The sequence below is a fragment of the Orbicella franksi genome, chromosome 4 (assembly GCF_964199315.1).
Source record: "Orbicella franksi chromosome 4, jaOrbFran1.1, whole genome shotgun sequence".
Taxonomy (NCBI): Eukaryota; Metazoa; Cnidaria; class Anthozoa; order Scleractinia; family Merulinidae; genus Orbicella; species Orbicella franksi.
This window is the reverse complement of record NC_138148.1, coordinates 16,429,801-16,448,891: the sequence shown is the minus strand read 5'-3', so window position 1 is coordinate 16,448,891 and position 19,091 is coordinate 16,429,801. Positions and strand designations below refer to the sequence as shown.

Genomic DNA, 19,091 nt, shown 5'->3' with positions numbered 1-19,091 from the left:
ATAGCTTAATGCTGGGTTTAACCCTGCGATGGACTAGCATCCCATCCAGGGGGAGTAGAGAAACTCCTAGTCGCTTTATGCTACTTAAACCGGGATAAGCTCCGGCGTCATGGCCTACTTGGCTCGACTCCAGACTTAACGTTACCTACCATATGATAGCCATAGGCTTTTCAGTTTCAACTAAGATTGTATATCTGTAAGAAATCTAAATTGCGAAACATTTCCTCCTCAGAACATATTTATCCGTGAGCTCTATCAAGTTACACAAGCATTCGTGAAAGCTTGGCAGAGCTCGTAAAGGCCGTGAAACAGGTGAAATTCGCGTATAGCATTTCTTGTTCTCACAAACTTCCGCTCGTTTTACAATATCAAAACTCGATAGAAACACGAAAAATGCGTTTAATTGTTGAGTTGATTTAGACGTCCTTCGTGCCAGGAGGATTTTATATCGCTGGAGGGGAAATTTCTGCATATTGTGACTACGGCGTTCCCCAAGGATGCTTGTTTGTCCAAATGTATACAGGTCGGAAATGAACTAGAGGAATTTCGTTTGAAACGGAATAGGCATTCCTCTGTGTTTACATTTACTATATCACCGGCTATGCGTTCGATAGGCTCGATTACCAGGGAGATTCGGCCTGTATCCAGGAAACTAGAACTCCGCCGCCGTTCGCGAAGGAACTGAGAAGGGAAGACATGCGTTTTTCTTTGCGAGGCCGAGACATTTTGACTTCTTGAAATGCGAGACCGAGACTTCAAGGTGTTTTTAAAAAACTGTGAGCCAGCTTTGTGAAAAAAAATCGAGACTGCAAGATGCACATTAAAGTTAAAAAAAAAAATGAGACTGCCAGACCCGTTAAATTCGGCGAAAATTTTGGGAGAACCATGATGGTTTTTGATGCACCAATTGCCTCCCCTGGTTCTATATACCTAAGTGTATAGATGTATTGTGATAGTAACACAGTCTTGCAACGTTTAATATTTAGAACGATGAAATGCGAACCAAAACAACTAAGAAAGGGCATACAGGCCTAAATTGCGGCATTCAAGAAATTTTACGTTTAGCATTGTACTATACATGCATTAATCGCTGCTAGCTTTCCAGTTTTAACTGAAATACTACACCATGCAGTCATCCCTAAGTTAAAGAAATAAAATCTGAGTAAAAAAATCCTTTTTCACTTTGAATTCGATATTTTTAGAAGGTTGCTTCAGTCTGTTATTGTATAGCCACATGTATTTGTGAATTGCACTTTTGAGTTCAATTTAAATAATCAACCACAATACAAGAAATTCACACGGTTTCTCAAGGTCAGGTCTGTTTGAAGACGTCGTCCTCGCCGGGAAGGAAGGAATCTGTCACACAAGTCTCCTCAAGATGCATCATTAGGTGATTGCAGGTCACACTGAAAGAGAAAGAACAGTTCATCTGGTTGAAAACATTTACCACGTCACGGATGACAGATATTTGTGTGTTTGTGAAACACGCCTCGACATGAAAATAAACCAGCATAAAGTCACGCGACTGTCTTGGGGATAGATTTGCTTTCGATATAGCTTTGATTCCTTTTCGAAAGCGAAAGTTACAGCGCTCGATCTCCAAGCGATGAATGAGGCACACGCAAACCAGTACTTGGAGCTGGACTCAGTTAAAACAGAAATTGAGCCAACAATCTATGATGACGTCGTCGCTAAGAGTTCAACTCCTGCGGTGGAACAAACTACCTACGAGACGTGCTGCCGAGAAGCCGTGAAGAAAAGACAAGCATCAGCAGATCTTGAAAACGCGTGTCAACGTGATATGGTCGTTTTGCGGCGAATGCTGTTCTTTCTGTTCGCAGTTGCTGTTGTCGCTCTTCTGACTGCAGCTGCTGCTTTGTTTTTAGCTATATCAGCGATGAAGGGTAAGCATTATTATGCGTATTTACGAAGTAGCAAGTTCTATCAGTTAGATTATGCACAAGAAACGATCCGCTAATGACGTAAATATATATGAGTTATTGGCCAAGCTCCTTCGGTCAGGATAGCTGGACATTGGCCAAGTTCTTTTTTCTTTTTTTTTTTTTTTTGCGTGTTCAAGTTATGGACCGTTCCGGAGTTCAGCCATCTTGACCGAACGGGGTTGGTCAATAAAGGATTTATTATATACGGAAAAAGAACACAACGGGACACAGCGGGTAAGATATCACCATCTCAGACCCGGTCGAGTAGCCGATCACAGCACAGGATTTGCTTCATTTTGCCGAGTCACGGAACTAGTCATATACATGTAAGAAATATATCTTATTGGCCAAGCGCCAGGGCTGTACTGGGAGAATATCGCCCGGAAGATTAAAAAAAGACTAAGGGTCGATATTCTCTTAGTACGGTCCTGAGCAAGCTCAACCGAAGATACTTATTACCCGACTGAAACTACCTGAAAATCTTCAGTAGTGATATTGTGGGATCATACGGGGCAGTGCCCGTTCCAATACCGTAGAATTCCGAAAGTTAACGTCCCCCCCCCTCCCCCCACCCCCACCACCCTGAAAATAACGGCTTCCCGAAAGTAACGTTAATTCTTTACTTTCCGTTTGAACCCCGAAAGTAATGGTCCCCCCGAAAGTAGCAGCCCACCCGAAAGTAGTGGCCCTTAGAAAGTCTCTCTTCTCAAACGCTGGTCATGCGGATGGAACAGCCTGAATGCAGGACTGAACATTGACTTGAAGAGTTATCGATCTGTGATTTTATTTCGAACTTGAGTAAATTTTTCTTGAAACTATGATTTATGAGCTGTGTTTGTCTAGCAGCAGTGTCAAATGATATACTGTAGGGTAATCTGTTGTATTGTGATATACTTTCACCCTACAGTACCAACCGGTTTGGGGCCTCTTTTTGTTTATTCAGTCTGCTTTGTTTATGAGGGTAGTTGGAAACATACATAAGTGGAATGTTTAGTTTCTTGTGTTACGCGTCCGCTTTGTCTAGAACGACTGTTACTGTAAAAACGTTTTTTAACCATCGTAAAAGTAACCGCTACCCGTTAGTTACGGCTACCCGAAAGTAGCGACCCTTTTTGCCTGCTAAATCCGAAATTAACGGGGGCCGTTACTTTCGGAATTCTACGGTATGTAGAGAATATTGAACAGGCAATGGAGCAATCTGATTGGTTGATTTTAGTTATTGGCCCCATAAACTAAGTTAGTCGTGTAATTAGAGTTCCATAATAACTCACAAAACTACCATTACTCCCCCTGCATGACGATCGATGAAAATTGTTTACTGAAAAACAATCAATCAACTAATCAATAATCAGAAACGGTTTTCCCTGATATCCTGAATATAATCAAGGGCGACGTAAGTTATCACCCGAAACCGAAGGCTGGGGCTGAGAACACTTGGCGTTTTGCCGCCAAGTAAACTCGGAAGATAATTGTCAGCAATTACGCACACGGACACCACCATACAGACACCGCTATTCTACGGACAGTTAACTTAGTCCTAGCCAAGCCAGAAGTCATATAATCTCTTCCGCTCTAATATGACCACCTCCATAACATGGACACTCAGATCTGCCCCTTGCGTGTTCGCTTTAAAGAGGTTGGACTGTATTGTTTTTGTTTTGGTGCACGACACGATTTTCTATTTTGCAGTAATAAATTGTGTTCTCCATTACATTAAGAGTTATTTGACTCCACAGAAAGTCAGTCGAGCGAATTAAAAGACATATGGAACAAGTTGAATGATAATGTGGAACAGACAGCTCACTTAACTATCAAGGTAATTTAGATACATGAGTGGTATGGCTATTTCATTTCTGAAAGGAATGTTACTAGATAAGGTTTCAGTTAAAGAATTATCAATATAAATTGTCATTTGTACGTTTGTAGTGGAGATTAGAATGCGTTAGAACTCTTCATCAAAATGTACTTGCAACTGTATCTGATTGAGTGTCGCTCAAAAAGGGCATTGAAGGAACACATTTTTGTGGGAGGCCGGATGGCCTAAGAGCTAGTGCGCTGGACCTCGGTGGGGTCATTGTGCTGTGTTTTTACTTTAAGGTACATTAAGTTCGGACTATAAATGAGTACAGATTATTGTTGCGTAGCCTCAAAGAATGCTGGGAAGCAACCTGCGATGAAAATAGAAGAATGAGGAGGTGGAAGGGTAGCAATACTCCTAACCTCTTCATACCAAGGACAGTTGGGCTTTTGAAAAATTATACACACTAGTTTCTTAGTTTCTTCCTTGCATACTTGCTTATTACTTGCCTACTTGTCAATAACTTGCCCGATGGCGTACGAGCCTGTTTGCTTGCTTGTTTGCATGCATGCATGCTTATTGCTAGCTAGCTTGCTTGCTTGCTTGTTTGCTTGATTACTTTCTTGCCCGCTCACTAGCCCGCTCGCACGGACACACGAGAGCTACAACCCAGTTGGGCTTTTAAAAAAATGTTACTCACTAGTTGCTTAGCTGCTTCCTTGCATACTTGCTTATTACTTGCCAACTTGTCAATAGCTTGCCCGATGGCTTACCTGCTTGCTTGCCTACTTGCTTGCTTCTATGCATGCTTATTGCTTGCTTGCTTGCTTGCTTGCTAGTTGTTTCCTTGCTTGTGTCCTCACCTGCTTGTCTGCTTTCTTGTTTGCTTGTTTGTCTCCTTGCTTGCTTCCTTCTTTCTTGTTTGCTTGCTTGCTTGCTTGTTTGCTCGATTACTTTCTTGTCCACTCGCTCGCTTACTTACTTGCTTGCCTGCTAACATTAACGAATTTCAATTTATGGATTCCACGATCCCCCATTTAAGATTAATACAGTTGAACATCTTTACAACGGCCACCTTTGGAACAGAGAGCAGTGGCCGTTGCAGACAGGTGGCCGTTAGAGGAGGTTCGCCTATACAGTATTTTTACCAAGCTAGAGGACAACTAGAGTAGACCTTTCAAACGTTGCTTCAGAATAACACTCAAAATATTGCATGGGACAATTCTCATGCGTAAAGAACACAATAAGAGGATATGTTCAAACTCCTGATCCGCCAATTTATTCTAATAATAGTACAATAAGATGCTAACAGGTATAACCTTGTTGTGTTCGAGTAAACCACGATAGTGCATTTTTAAGAGAAACTTTTCTTCGGAAAAAAAGTTAAAGAAAGTTAGTAAGGGGAAAAGGTAATCACAATCTATTTAGCTCTGTTTCGCGTAGCATGTTATGCCTCGCTTCATGTAATTTTTTGCCTTTCTTAGCTCAGCCATGAAAGTTCGGTCCAGGGCCCCAGATGGTGTTTGGCCGACCAGGTTTTAGCAAAGAAGAGGTTTATGATAATTATAGTCAAGACGTGGGAAGAAATTATGTGAATGTTTACCCTTGGTGGGATATGACAAAGATTTTTGTAAGTTATTGATAACAATTTAAAAATTGCCTTTTGTTATTTTCAAAACGAACCGACTCGATCAAGAAGACAACGTTCTGAGGGCAGTTTTAGAGGAAATCAACAGGACACTTTCCATAAAAGTAAAATCAAACTGAAATAACCATCTTTCAGTCTATACAAACAGCGGGGCCCAGTTGTTCGAAGAGCGGATAACACTATCCAATAGATGATTTACTATCCAATGCCTGATAGCGTAGTTTGTTTTATCAACAATTATCTACTGCACAGTGATTTATCTGGGGGCGAATAGCGTTTCTATCCTGAGAACAACTTAGCCCTGAGGTATTATTGACTACTGGCACATTACATGTTGTAACCATCTCTCTTGCAGGTAAACAATGTGAGAAAGCTACAGGGCCCAATCGGTCTTCCCGGTTTCAACGGCTCTCAGGGACCGGTTGGCCCTGCTGGACCTCCAGGATTCAATAGAACTCAGGGACCCCAGGGCATCATGGGACCCCAGGGATTTAACGGCTCACAGGAACCTCAAGATCCACTTGGACCACAGGGTTCCCAAGGAGCAGGAGACTTTTCTCAGTGTGAATACAAGAATCAAACAAGCACAGGAAGCCAAGACAAAGTAACAAGCAACAGTCCTACAGGTGCAATTAGGGTTTCAGTGGAAGAACTCAACGTAAGTATACTCAATCCTGTCAAATTATGATTCCGAAACGAAACGGGTCACAATTAGGTAAAACACTACTTTCTTGTACATGTCCAAGTAAAAATCACACCATTGTCAACATATTAAAAACGAACGCTACCAATTGGAATAGACCATATTCGTATTCTCGCTATTGGACTGAAGTTACAATGTAGCTTGCAACTGAGGCCAATGCGGGGAGTCTTTTCAAATGCAAATAGCATTTATCCCTTTTTAATCATATTCCCCCGCATTAGCCTCCAGTGTAAGCTAGTTCAAGTCCAATACCGAAATAAGAATATGGTCCATTCCTCGTAAAATTGCTTTCACGTGAATTATCAACACTCTTAAGGCTTTCTCTGGCATGTCTCGAAAACACCTCGTCGAGCAGCACAGTAAAAAGTACCACATAAACGTTGATCTCAATAGCTTTTGTTTAAATGGTCAAACATATGAATTTTTTGCCGGGAGAAAATTAACGCCTTTCAATAAAGCATTCTAAACGTACTGCTCAATAGCTTTTATTTGATTTGTTATACACTGGATGCCGAGTCATACAGGGATCTAAAAGTGTAATGTCACTTAGTTAGCCATAGCACAATAGACAGTAAAAAGTAAAACTAGCTTTCTTTTGAATGGCCACGTATACGTAGTGAAATCGTACTGAAATCGAATTTATCAGCCTGCTTCATCTTAGGTAATGGGTGCGTTAATGGCTCGTCTTATGGACAGAATAGGCCCCCTCCGATTTATCAATATTCTAGCATCGCTTTCAGAAAAAAAAAATTGCAATTTTTTTAAGTTTAGTTTGTCCCTCAATTCCTTACAGAGTCGTGGATACACCACCAAACACCAATACATAAAGGAGTTTGTCTTGAAAGCCTCGGAGCCACGTTAGAATACTAATATATCGAACGTGGTCTATTGTGAACCAGTCCAGTCCATCTATTTGAATCGAACCAAGCGTGTGTGTTAGCCTGTGAGCGTATTTGAACAAGGCAAATAAAGTATCTCCCTGATGATATATTTTGTTCATCATTCAGGCAACTCAGTAGAAGTCTCCTTTCCGTTGAGTTAATGTATGAAAGAAAACTTCACTTTTCTTCACAGGGCAAAAGAATAGTGGGTGCGACATGCTCAACGGACATCGCTCAGCAGTATTTGCTTTCAACTGATATACACCCAGTCAACGGTCATTTATATTACTTCTGTAAGTGTTATGGACATTATGGCACTGGCTCGAAAAGTGTGGAATGCACCATGCATTACTGGGAATGCCCGCTGACAACTTAAAGTCTACTGATGACCTGGTGTACGGAGGGTGTTGAGTCCAGATCTTCCCAATGAAAAAAACACTGTCGACTGTACATTTTACCACAATACCATGCAAACCTTACACAATCCATTAGGCGCAAGGAAAGCCAGAGTTTTGCAAATTTTTCCCTTTGCTAAGGAAAACGCTCGGGTGTGACTGAGATGTTGGAATTTTTCTTCACGATTTTATGGGCATTGTGAAAGGTTTTTGGCGCTCAGAGTTATGGGTAAATGTACCAGTAACCATCTATTTCCTACGGAGGATTGGAAGACAGTGTTTATAGTCTTTTGAATCGGTTTAGGTATACCTTAAGACATTCCCAGGGTCTTAGTGACATTGATCTCATACAGGTAGATTACATCTGATAGAACAGTATTGAGAGAACAAAGCCTGTTAAAAATCTCGCTTTAGACACATCCTTAGTGGGGTCTGACCGGGAATGAAAGAGGTGTAACGGAGCGGGTATTACGTGGTCAATCCGCTGGCCGCTGTTGTACAAAGAAGCTTTCATTCTTCAGTCTTGAATGGAGCGTATGCATATGACGTCATATTGGTGTTCCAAAACCATGAAACGGTGGCCATGTTGGTGTACCAAACCAATCCTGTGGCAGTTCAACTCTTTCATTATGTAAACACTTTCTTTGGTTCCAATAAATTTGCATGAATGCTGGACACGTGAGTGCATACGCTCCATATGGTCTACACGTCGCATTGATAGTTATCTGCGCATAGCATAGAGTTATTTACAGACAAAATGCAGTCCACTGAGATTTGCATCAACGTGGCTTACCTTTTCGATACCGCGAATGTTGAATGCAATCTATGTATGACCATGAATATGTCGAGTTTCTTAGTGCTGACCGCGTAGAAGAAGAGTTTAAATGATTAATACGAAGTTAATGAGTTATTCTCTATCTTTCAGAATAGAGCATACAAATATTTAGATTAACAAATATTCGGACGACTGCGATTCTCCCTTCCACCAGAACTTATTCAATAGAGGGTAATGGCTGTGAAGCCCAACTAAGTTCTTTGTTGTATGTTCTGTTCCCTTGACTCTGTGTAAAACGCAATAGTTTTTGTGACCGGGGAACTGACAAATAGCAACGTTTCGGTTACTTTACTCACGCATAATGTCTGAGCACAAAGCAAAAGATTGTGCGCGGTCGTGGAAATCTTGGTATCTTTGTTTGCTACTTTGAAGTTTTTCGGGCTTTAAAACCATTTACCTCTATAGACTTTGAACTGATTGAACATTGAATACTTCGATTATTCAAATGGAGTGTAGTCATCGTTTAACAGAGTAAATTGCAGAAATCCATACAAGACAAAAGGCGATTATCACGATGTACAATGTAAGGTCTGGCTAAATTATTCGACGCCAAGAAGGGTTCCCTTTAGTTTCACGGAAATGAGATAATACGCCGCTGGACATAACTTGAGCTTCAGTTGAGGGTCACCACAGTTATTGTCTAGCAGAAGAGAAAAAAATACTTGAGGTTTAAGTATCAAACAAAGGGGAATAAAGACCTTAGACTTTACAATTACTTTTATCACATTGACAAACAAAACCGTGTGATTCTCTCCCAACTGGTTCACACATAATCTATATTTTATTGATTAATTCCAAACGTGATCATATGTAATATACTCAAATATCTAGTGACACAGAGTGATCCTTTAATTATGAAATTATAATATATATTTTATGTAATAATACGTATAAATAGTTTATAAATACACTTAAAAATACATTTTTTAATATAAATTCATTCGGACCAGTAAGGAGTACAGTATTATATATTGTATCTTTCGTACTTTAGTCTCGGATAGTCTTTTCACTTAAGCAAATTATATTTTTATTTTATGCATATAGTTTCAGGGAAAATAACAACCTTCAAGGCAGTACCCATTCCTAAACGATAAAAATTGTGCTTTCTCCTTTAGGTTGTAATCTAGTATAATATAGACAATAGATGTTTATAATTAAAGTATGTGATACAGGTTTCATTGTGTAAGTAATCAATAAAGCATCCAATGCAGCAAATACAGCTGAACTTGGTAGGTTTTCTCTTATTATAGCTATCAATCAGAAAATAATCAATTACTCCTTATATCTTAAAAGCATAAGGACAATGGCTTAATTGTTAAACAAATCTTTCTCATATCAGAAGATCTTCGTCATGCTGGTAAAAAAAAAAAAAAGGTTTCTATTCTGTATGTGTTTATGGTCATGCAAATAAAGCTAGTTGTTGTTAATAGTGGCATGATCTGATCAGGTCTGCTCTGAAAAACAAAACCTCAAACTACGATACGTAAGCGCAGTTTTCCATGGTAACAAATGTGAGTCTCCTGGATGTTTCATACCTTATTGTCTCGTGCCCTATGACTGATGTTCATTTGGACTGAAGTATTCTTATCTCTACCGGGTTTTATACCTTTTTAGTATCTCTAAAAAGCACAGATATGAGTCCCCTTAAAGAGTTTACGATCCCGACGTTTATCCTCCTTTGAACTACGCCCATTTATTGATGTTTTCACTCACTTTTCCACACACAATTCTACATACAAGTGTTGAGTGTTCTCTCATTCCTTCCCACCATTCTATTTTATTTACTTTTTGTTAATTTTACATATTGTAATATATTAATAAATAAGAACGTTTGAAATTAGATTATGATAGACTGGCCAGCCCAGCTGTTTGAAAAAAGAAGAATTGTGATAGTTTATAATTAATTGAAAACCCTGTAGACAACATAAACGCTAAATGACTGTCACTAACTTCTAGAAAAAGGGAAGTCAATAGATCAACTTTAATCATCGTGCCTTAAACGAACGAATTTTACAAGTTATCCAGTCTAATGCATATGGGAGGGTTGGGTCGTAGTATTTTGGTTTTAAAAGCAGGATACAATTATTCCACGAGCGTGCGTTGGATAATAACACACCCATTAAATTTCGCGTGATTTTATTGGCTACTTTACGTCAGGTGGTGTAAATCACCAGACAATAACCCTCACCTGCGTCGATATTTGTCCTCCCATTACTAGCTATTTCTTCCGTCGAAAGAAACAAAGCCAACGTGAAAGAAGTTTCGACTTTTAATCTTTATTATTTTACGTACAGGGATAAAAACAACTCGTCTCGTAGAGTCTGGTGATATTGACGCAAAAGCTGGTGGCAAATGCTGTTCCGGAAAGTGCAAAGTGCAGCAAAATACGTACGAACGAGTATAAGCTAAAAGGCGTCGAGTTTTCGAAGTTTGATCTAAGGAGTGTTGCGAGGCTTTATTCACATGATAGTTTATCAAGGTTTTGTTCCAATCACAAGGGAAATAAAGTTAATGAAACCAATTAAATATACTTGCTATCGTCAATTGCGCATTCACCATCACATCAACAGTGGCTTTTTACGAGCAGTTAATACGCGATATGAAAATTAATGGGAGGGTTATAAAATAAATAAACCCCATTCTGGCTTGCTGGTATTTCGGCTGATAATGCCCTTGGCTGAGACATTGTCCTCAAATTAAAATTTCACATTTGCCCTCGAAGCTTCGCTTCTCGGCTGCGGGCATTATCAGCCGACATACCAGCCGCCTAAAAGGGTTTATTTCCTAAATAGATGGCCAACAAGGCGCGTAGCGCCGAGTTGGCGATAATCATTTCGTATCCAACTAGCGCGAGTGGAATAATTGTTTCATTGAAAACGCCTTCGAAATATAGAAAACTCAAATAAAATGAAAAAAACATTACGCGTGCGCTTACCATATTTGCATGATGGCTAAGGCAATGAAAACTCTTGAATTGCAATATCCAATGATCCAGCTTTTAATAATATCTTATCTCCCATGAATGCCCGTTGCTTCGCCTCGCTCTTGAAGACAGCATAGTTCCTCATGAGGTTGATATTTCTCAATTTCCTGTACTGCTTCAGTGTGAACGAATGAAATGAATGAAGGAATGAAAAACTTTATTTACGTGTCAAGGAAGTCTAGCCGAGGGTAAAAAAAACCCTCTACTAATAGGGGACACTTAAAATAAAATAATTTAAGTCATTAAAATTTAAACAACTAAAATTTGACTATCTACAAAACCTAAAACTTAACTGCCTCATTTACAATAATTCCAAAATAAAAAAATAAACAAGTTATTCGCAAATAACGTTCACGAAACAAGCTTGGTGGTCATGTACTACATAAGACACAGTTCTCGCATTCGTATTCTATCTTGGACGAAAATTGAGTTCAACAGATCTGTCTGTTGAAAGATTGCAGAGAAGGTAAGTTTTTTAAGTTAGTTGAGAGTCGATTCCACAGCATAGGTCCGATATATCTTAGGGAGTGTCCCCCATAGGTGACAGTGTTAAATCTGGGAATGTGGAAATCTGCGACTCTAAGGTTGTAAGTAGAACTTTTCAATGAGAACAATGAAAACAAATTTTTGACGCTCGGTGGGAAGTGGGGAGGGGGGGGGGGTGGGGCACAGATCATGCCTCACTTTGAACATCATACAAGCTATATCCTGTAGCCTTCTTTCAGAAAGAGTTGTTAAATTAGCTTTCTTCAGTAGTTGCTCATATGTAGATTTACTATCTCTGAAGACTGCACGCAAACCCCTGCCCTAGGTGCGTTCGAGTTTTCTCTTGCCACTTGCTCGGCAGAAATGCCAGGTAAGATGGCAATAGGTGAGGTACGGAAGTATTGCAGCCTTAAAAAGGTGTAGTTTCGTAACGGGGGGCACTAAGGTCTTGAGTCTCATTAATACACTTATCCTCTTGTTCGCTTTCTTGCACGTGCAATTTACGTGCTCACTGATGAAATTAAGCTTGTTGTCAATAGCGACACCTAATAACTTAATACTATTCAGAGATTCAATGTCAGTTCCTTGTACGTTTACGCTAATCACGTCTCTCCTGTCCCTCTGTATATTGTTGATTAACATGGTATGGTATCTGGAGAGGTTCCCCTTAAGTTAGTTCGACTCGTACCATAAAGAGGCTTTTGTTGCGCTCGCACATGTATGGTTGTCGTTAATCGTCGTAATGTTATCGCTAATTTCGAAAAGCTGATGGTCATCAGCGTACATGCTTAGATTCTGTTCAATTTCACAGACTAAGTCATTTTGAAAAATATTCCACAATAACGGTCCCAACGCTGATCCCTGGGGGCAATCTCGGTTAACTCGTTTCCAAGAGCTTATTTGCAATGCCAACTTCACTCTGTTGGAGCGATCACATAAATAGTAGCGCAACAAATTGATGAAATTCTCTTAAAAACGATATGCTCTTAGTTTACTCAGCAACAGAGCTGGATACATGGAGTCGAAGGCCTTTGACATATCCGTTGATAAGATTCCTACCAGCTGTTTATTGTCCCTAGCAAATCTCCAGCGCTCAATTAGATCAATAAGGATAGTCTCGCAGGTGTGAGTCGATAGGTCGACAGGGCTTGTCGGTGATCGAACATCCCCACAAGTTGCTTCGCTACAATCTGCTCAAAGACCATATCTACTGCCGGGAGGACAGTGGTAGGTCTGTAATCCTCTTTTAATAGGGGTTCATCACGTTTGAAGACTGGTACCCATTCCCCCTTTTTCCACGACTGTGCACGTTTCTTATAAGTTCTCTAAGTCCGCAGAGAAATCCCGCGAAAATAAACAAAACCTATTCAGGCTATATACGTAAGTATCTTAAGTTAATATAGGTAAGCAGTACCATAAATATGTGTGGGAGGAGCGGTGGCCTCATGGTTATAGTGGGCTCGGCTCCGGATCTGGCCGGGGACATTGTGTTGTGTTCTTTGGCGAGACATGTTACTTTCACAGTGCCTCTCTCCACCCATGTGTATAGCTTAATGCTGGGTTTAACCCTGCGATGGACTAGCATCCCATCCAGGGGGAGTAGAGAAACTCCTAGTCGCTTTATGCTACTGAAACCGGGATAAGCTCCGGCGTCATGGCCTACTTGGCTCGACTCCAGACTTAACGTCACCTACCATATGAAAGCCATAGGCTTTTCAATTTCAACTAAAATTGTATATCTGTAAGAAATCTAAATTACGAAGCATTTCCTCCTCAGAACATATTTATCCGTGAGCTCTATCAAGTTACACAAGCATTCGTGAAAGCTTGGCAGAACTCGTAAAGACCGTGAAACAGATGAAATTCGCGTATAGCGTTTCTTGTTCTCCCAAACTTCCGCTCGTTTTACAATATCAAAACTCCATAGAAACACGAAAAATGTATTTAATTGTTGAGTTGATTTAGACGTCCTTCGTGCCGGGAGGATTTTATGTCGCTGGAGTGGAAATTTCTGCATACTGTTTCTACGGCGTTCCCCAAGGATGCTTGTTTGTCCAAGTGTATACAGGTCAGAAATGAACTGGAATTTCGTCTTGAAACGGAATAGGTATTCCTCTGTGTTTACATTTACTATATCACCGGCTGTGTGTTCGATAGGCTCGATTACCAGGGAGATTCGGCCTGTATCCAGGAAACTAGAACTCCGCCGCTCTTTGGGAAAGAACTGAGAAGGGAAGACATGCGTTTTTCTTTGCGAGGCCGAGGCATTTTGACTTCTTCAAATGCGAGACTGAGACTTCAAAATGTTTTTAAAAAACTGCGAGCCAGCTTTGTGAAAAAAATCAAGACTGCAAGATACACATTACAGTTTAAAAAAAAATGAGACTGCGGGACCCGTTAAATTCGGCGAAAATTTTGCGAGATCCATGATGGTTTTTGATGCACCTTTGCCTCCCGTGGTTCTATATACCTAATGTATAGATATATTTTGATAATAACACAGTCTTGCAACGTTTAATATTTAGAACGATGAAATGCGAACCAAAACAACTAAGAAAAGGGGATACAGCCATAAATTGCGGCATTCAAGAAATTTTACGTTTAGCATTGTACTATACATGCATTAATCGCTACTGGCTTTCCGGTTTTAGGGACCGTTCATTTTTTATGAGGGAGGGGGGGCTGGTGGGATTTGGGAAGCACCATTTAAAAATCGCATGACCCCCCCTCAGCTTACCAATTTTTTCACATGGCCCCCCCTTATAGCGGTCATTTTTTGGGATGGCCCCCCCCCCCCAAAAAAAAAGGATTGAACAAAAAATATTTAGATTTCAACTTTTTTAATATTTCTCTATTATCCCTACTTCACGTTATTGTGCTCACTATGAAGACAATATTTACAATCTCTATACGACAGAAAGCTGTTGTTTAAAAAACAAATCAAAAGAAAGAGAAGTCAATTTCGGATCTCCTAGGTATGGCTCGCCCTGAGCGTGTGGTATTTAGCCTCTCATTGGCATCTTCCTCATCTGAATTGATGAATGCAAGAATGACGTCACTTGAGTCATCTTCTCCCCCAGAGTCAATGGCATCACTGTTATACTCATCATTGTCACTTTCATCCCTTTCACTGCTGTCAGCACTTGCCCTGTTGTCATTTTGTGTCACTGTCCTGGCATTTCTCAGTGTTGGTTGGCCAGCTCTGAGAGGACTCTTCTGCTACAAGCATGAATGTCTTACAATTGCCTTTACTTTCTCACTCTTGCTGCTTTTCAAATGCTGCTTCAGCCCGTGGTGGTTTGAGTACTTGTTTAGTTCTGGAACACGTAGCTTTTTAGGCTTGGTTAGATCTTCGCACAACTCAGTCCAAGGATAATCCTCCTCCCTACTTAACTTTGCCTTTTCTTCTGCTCTCTTTTTCCTTTTAAATTCCAGCACTTCAAGATGCTGAAGATAATCCACCACAAACTTCGATTTGACAATAAACTTATCTGCAAATAGAGCAACGCTCTCTGGGTCAGATAAAACCAGCCTGTCACTTCCATACTCTTTCTTCTTTATATTGTTAATCCAATCGGGGAAAGAGCGCATTACTACATGAGCATCATGAAAGAGGCTCATTCCAAAATGCGCAATAATGGCGAAAGCGACGAGTCATTTAAGAAAAGGTTTAGAGCTGAACGATCCAGGCAGTTTGACATCTTACAAGCAAAAGAAGCAATATTTCTAAGTGCGGATGGCTGTTCAGAAAGGGCGAGTGAGTTTTCCATGCAAGGGTACCAGTTGAAGCCCAGTGATGGAAGAAAACTGAACTTCTCCATCAAAGAGCACAGAGCAATGGTGGAAAAGTTGAATGTCATATTGAAAGATGTAAAGGAACACGATTCCACACTCTTTCAGTCCAATGGGCTTGCTTTAAAGCAGGGCGAAGAATTTGCCTACAGTTTTAATGTAAAACAGATCAAATGTACAGAAGCTAAGTTGACGAAGGTCACGCAGGACATGGAAGCACTAGAAAATAAGAAGAGCAATTATAACAGCATATTCAAAGGCATACTCAAACAGCACATCAACAAAAGGAGAAGGAAAAAAGAAAACCGCGGAAAGTCAAATGAAAGAAAGAGGAAGCGGACTGAAAACAACGTCCAACGAGTTTATGGAATCTGTGTTGGAAACCCGCTAGGAAATGATCTTCCACAATGCCTTGTGTACCCTCCTAGAACGGCCGTCCCGGAAGAGTGTCTTAAAGTTGAGGATGTTGCCACGTCGATATTTAGAAGAGATGGGCCATACATCGCACAGCTCTTGGAAGGAAATTATTTCACCAATGCTGCAAGAAGCAGAATCACCACCAACCTTGAGCGGGAAGTCAGAGATTATGTTTACACCTTCATGTACCCTGAAGAGTACACTCTGACGGAAAGCATTGCTGCTTCTTGCAGCATTGGTGAAAGAGACCCCCATAGCAGCGCAAGCGGCGACGAAGAACTCGACGACAGCGGAGATGAAGATGAGTGCCAGTGAAAGTTGCATTCGAAAATAACAGTGTTAAATACTTCTTTTCAGTAGCTACAAATGCTTTTTGTCACCAAACGTTTTTTTAAAGCAGAAGGAAAGTTTGTAATAAATTCGTATCCTGCCTTCTATGTTTATTCTATAGCAATTTTTTTGATATTCAAACATCATGCCATTTTAAAGTTTTACTAAAATATTTCACGTGACCCCCCCTTTTTCCCTTATTTTTTTGGGATGGCCCCCCCTCGAAAGCCATTTTTTTTCGCATGCCCCCCCCCCAAATCCCACCAGCCCCCCCTACCTTATAAAAAATGAACGGTCCCTTAACTGAAATACTACACCATGCAGTCATCCCTAAGTTAAAGAAATAAAATCTGAGTAAAAGAATCCTTTTTTCACTTTGAATTCGACATTCTTAGTAGCTTGTTTCAGTCTGTTATTGTATAGCCACATGTATTTGTGAATTGCACTTTTGAGTTCAATTTAAATAATCAACCACAATACAGAAAATTCACACGGTTTCTCAAGTTCAGGTCTGTTTGAAGACGTCGTCCTCGCCGGGAAGGAAGGAATCTGTCACACAAGTCTCCTCAAGATGCATCATTAGGTGATTGCAGGTCACACTGAAAGAGAAAGAACAGTTCATCTGGTTGAAAACATTTACCACGTCACGGATGACAGATATTTGTGTGTTTGTGAAACACGCCTCGACATGAAAATAAACCAGCATAAAGTCACGCGACAGTCTTGGGATACATTTGCTTTCGATATAGCTTTGATTTCTTTTCGTAAGCGGAAGTCACAGCGCTCGATCTCCAAGCGATGAATGAGGCACACGAAAACCAGTTCATGGAGCTGGACTCAGTTAAAACAGAAATTGAGCCAAATATCTATGATGACGTCGTCGCTGAGAGCTCAACTCCTGCGGAGGAACAAACGAGCTATAAGACGTACTTGGAGCTGGACTCAGTTAAAACAGAAATTGAGCCAACAATCTATGATGACGTAGTCGCTAAGAGTTCAACTCCTACGGGGGAACAAACGATCTATGAGACGTGCAGCCGAGAAGCCGTGGAGAAAAGACAAGCATCAGCAGATCTTGAAAACACGTGTCAACGTGATATGGTCGTTTTGCGGCGAATGCTGTTCTTTCTGTCCGCAGTTGCTATTGTCGCTCTTCTGACTGCAGCTGTTGGTTTGTTTGTAGCTATATCAGCGATGAAGGGTAAGCATTATTATGCGTATTTACGAAGTAGGCAAGTTCTATCAGTTAGAATATGCACAAGAAACGATCCGCTAATGGCGTGAATATATATGGGTTATTGGCCAAGCTCCTTCAGTCAGGATGGCTGGACATTGGCCAAGTTCCTTTTTTTTTCTTTTTGCGTGTTTATGGACCGTTACGGAGTTCAGCCATCTTGACCGAACGAGGCTGGTCAATAAAGGATTTATTATACGGACAAAGAACACTGTTTTTTGCGGGACACAGCTTCATCTTGCCTGGTCACGGAGCTAGCCATATACATGTAATAAATATATCGTATTGGCCAAGCGCCAGGGCTGTACTGGGAGAATATCGCCCCGAAGATACAAAAAATACTAAGGGTCGATATTCTCTTAGTACGGTTCTGAGCAAGCTCGGCCGAAGATAGTTATTACCCGACTGAAACTACCTGAAAATCTTCAGTGGTGATATTGTGGGATCATTCGGAACAGTGCCCGTTCCAATACCGTAGAATTCCGAAAGTTAACGCCCCCTCCCCCTCCCCCCCCCCCCACCACCGTGAAAATAACGGCTGCCCGAAAGTAACGTTAATTTTTTACTTTCCGTTTAAACCCCGAAAGTAATGGTCCCCCCGAAAGTAGCAGCCCACCCGAAAGTAGTGGCCCCTAGAAAGTCTCTCTTCTCAAGCGCAGGTCATGCGGATGGAACAGCCTGAATGCAGGACTGAACATTGACTTGAAGAGTTATCGATCTGTGATTTTATTTCGAACTTGAGTAAATTTTTCTTGAAACTATGATTTATAAGCTGTTTGTCTTGCAGCAGTGTCAAATGATATACTGTAGGGTGATCCGTTGTATTGCGATATACTGTCATACACTACCAACCGGTTTAGGGCCTCTTTTTTGTTTATTCAGTCTGCTTTGTTTATGAGGGTAGTTGGAAACATACATAAGTGGAATGTTCAGTTTCTTGTGTTACGCGTCCGCTTTGACTGTCTAAAACGACTGTTACTGTAAAAACGTTTTTTAACCATCCTAAAAGTAACCGCTACCCGGAAGTAACGGCTACCCGAAAGTAGCGACCCTTTTTGCCTGCTAAATCCGAAATTAACGGGGGCCGTTACTTTCGGAATTCTATGGTATGTAGAGAATATTGAACCGGCAATGGAGCAATCTGATTGGTTGATTTTAGTTATTGGCCCTATAAACTAAGTTAGTCGTGTAACTAGAGTTCCATAATAACTCACAAAACTACCATTACTCCCCCTGCATGACGATCGACTGAAAAACAATCAATCAACTAATCAATAATCAGAAACGGTTTTCCCTGATATCCTGAATATAATCAAGGGCGACGTAAGTTATCACCCGAAACCGAAGGCTGGGGCTGAGAACACTTGGCGTTTTGCCGCCAAGTAAACTCGGAAGATAATTGCCAGCAATTACGCACACGGACACCACCATACAGACACCGCTATTCTACGGACAGTTAACTTAGTCCTAGCCAAGCCAGAAGTCATATAATCTCTTTCGCTATAATATGACCACCTCCATAACATGGACACTCAGATCTGCCCCTTGCGTGTTCGCTTTAAAGAGGTTGGACTGTATTGTTTTTGTTTTGGTGCACGACACGATTTTCTATTTTGGAGTAATAAATTGTGTCCTCCATTACATTA

General features: G+C 40.7%; 2 protein-coding genes across 7 annotated transcripts in view; both read left to right on the top strand.

Moving 5' to 3' along the window:
* The first annotated feature begins 808 nt into the window (after positions 1-808).
* Positions 809-19,091, top strand: part of LOC145484802 (uncharacterized) — a 180,862-nt gene continuing 162,579 nt past the window's right edge. For 2 of the 6 annotated variants that reach the window (XR_014049072.1, XM_081463438.1), the window contains exons 1-2: positions 809-1,904; positions 3,680-3,759. Coding sequence is in view for 3 of the 6 variants with exons in the window: in XM_081463438.1 (XP_081319564.1) it covers positions 1,607-1,904; positions 3,680-3,759 (378 nt within the window). In the remaining 3 variants the exon portion in view is untranslated. The other 4 variants (XR_014049070.1, XM_081463437.1, XM_081463439.1 and 1 more) reach the window with 4 other exon arrangements.
* LOC145484825 (uncharacterized) overlaps positions 16,521-19,091 on the top strand; it is an 82,402-nt gene continuing 79,831 nt past the window's right edge. The window contains exon 1 of the mRNA XM_081463468.1: positions 16,521-17,412. Coding sequence (XP_081319594.1) covers positions 17,010-17,412 — 403 coding nt within the window. The 5' untranslated portion in view covers positions 16,521-17,009. The remainder of the gene's footprint in view (positions 17,413-19,091) is intronic.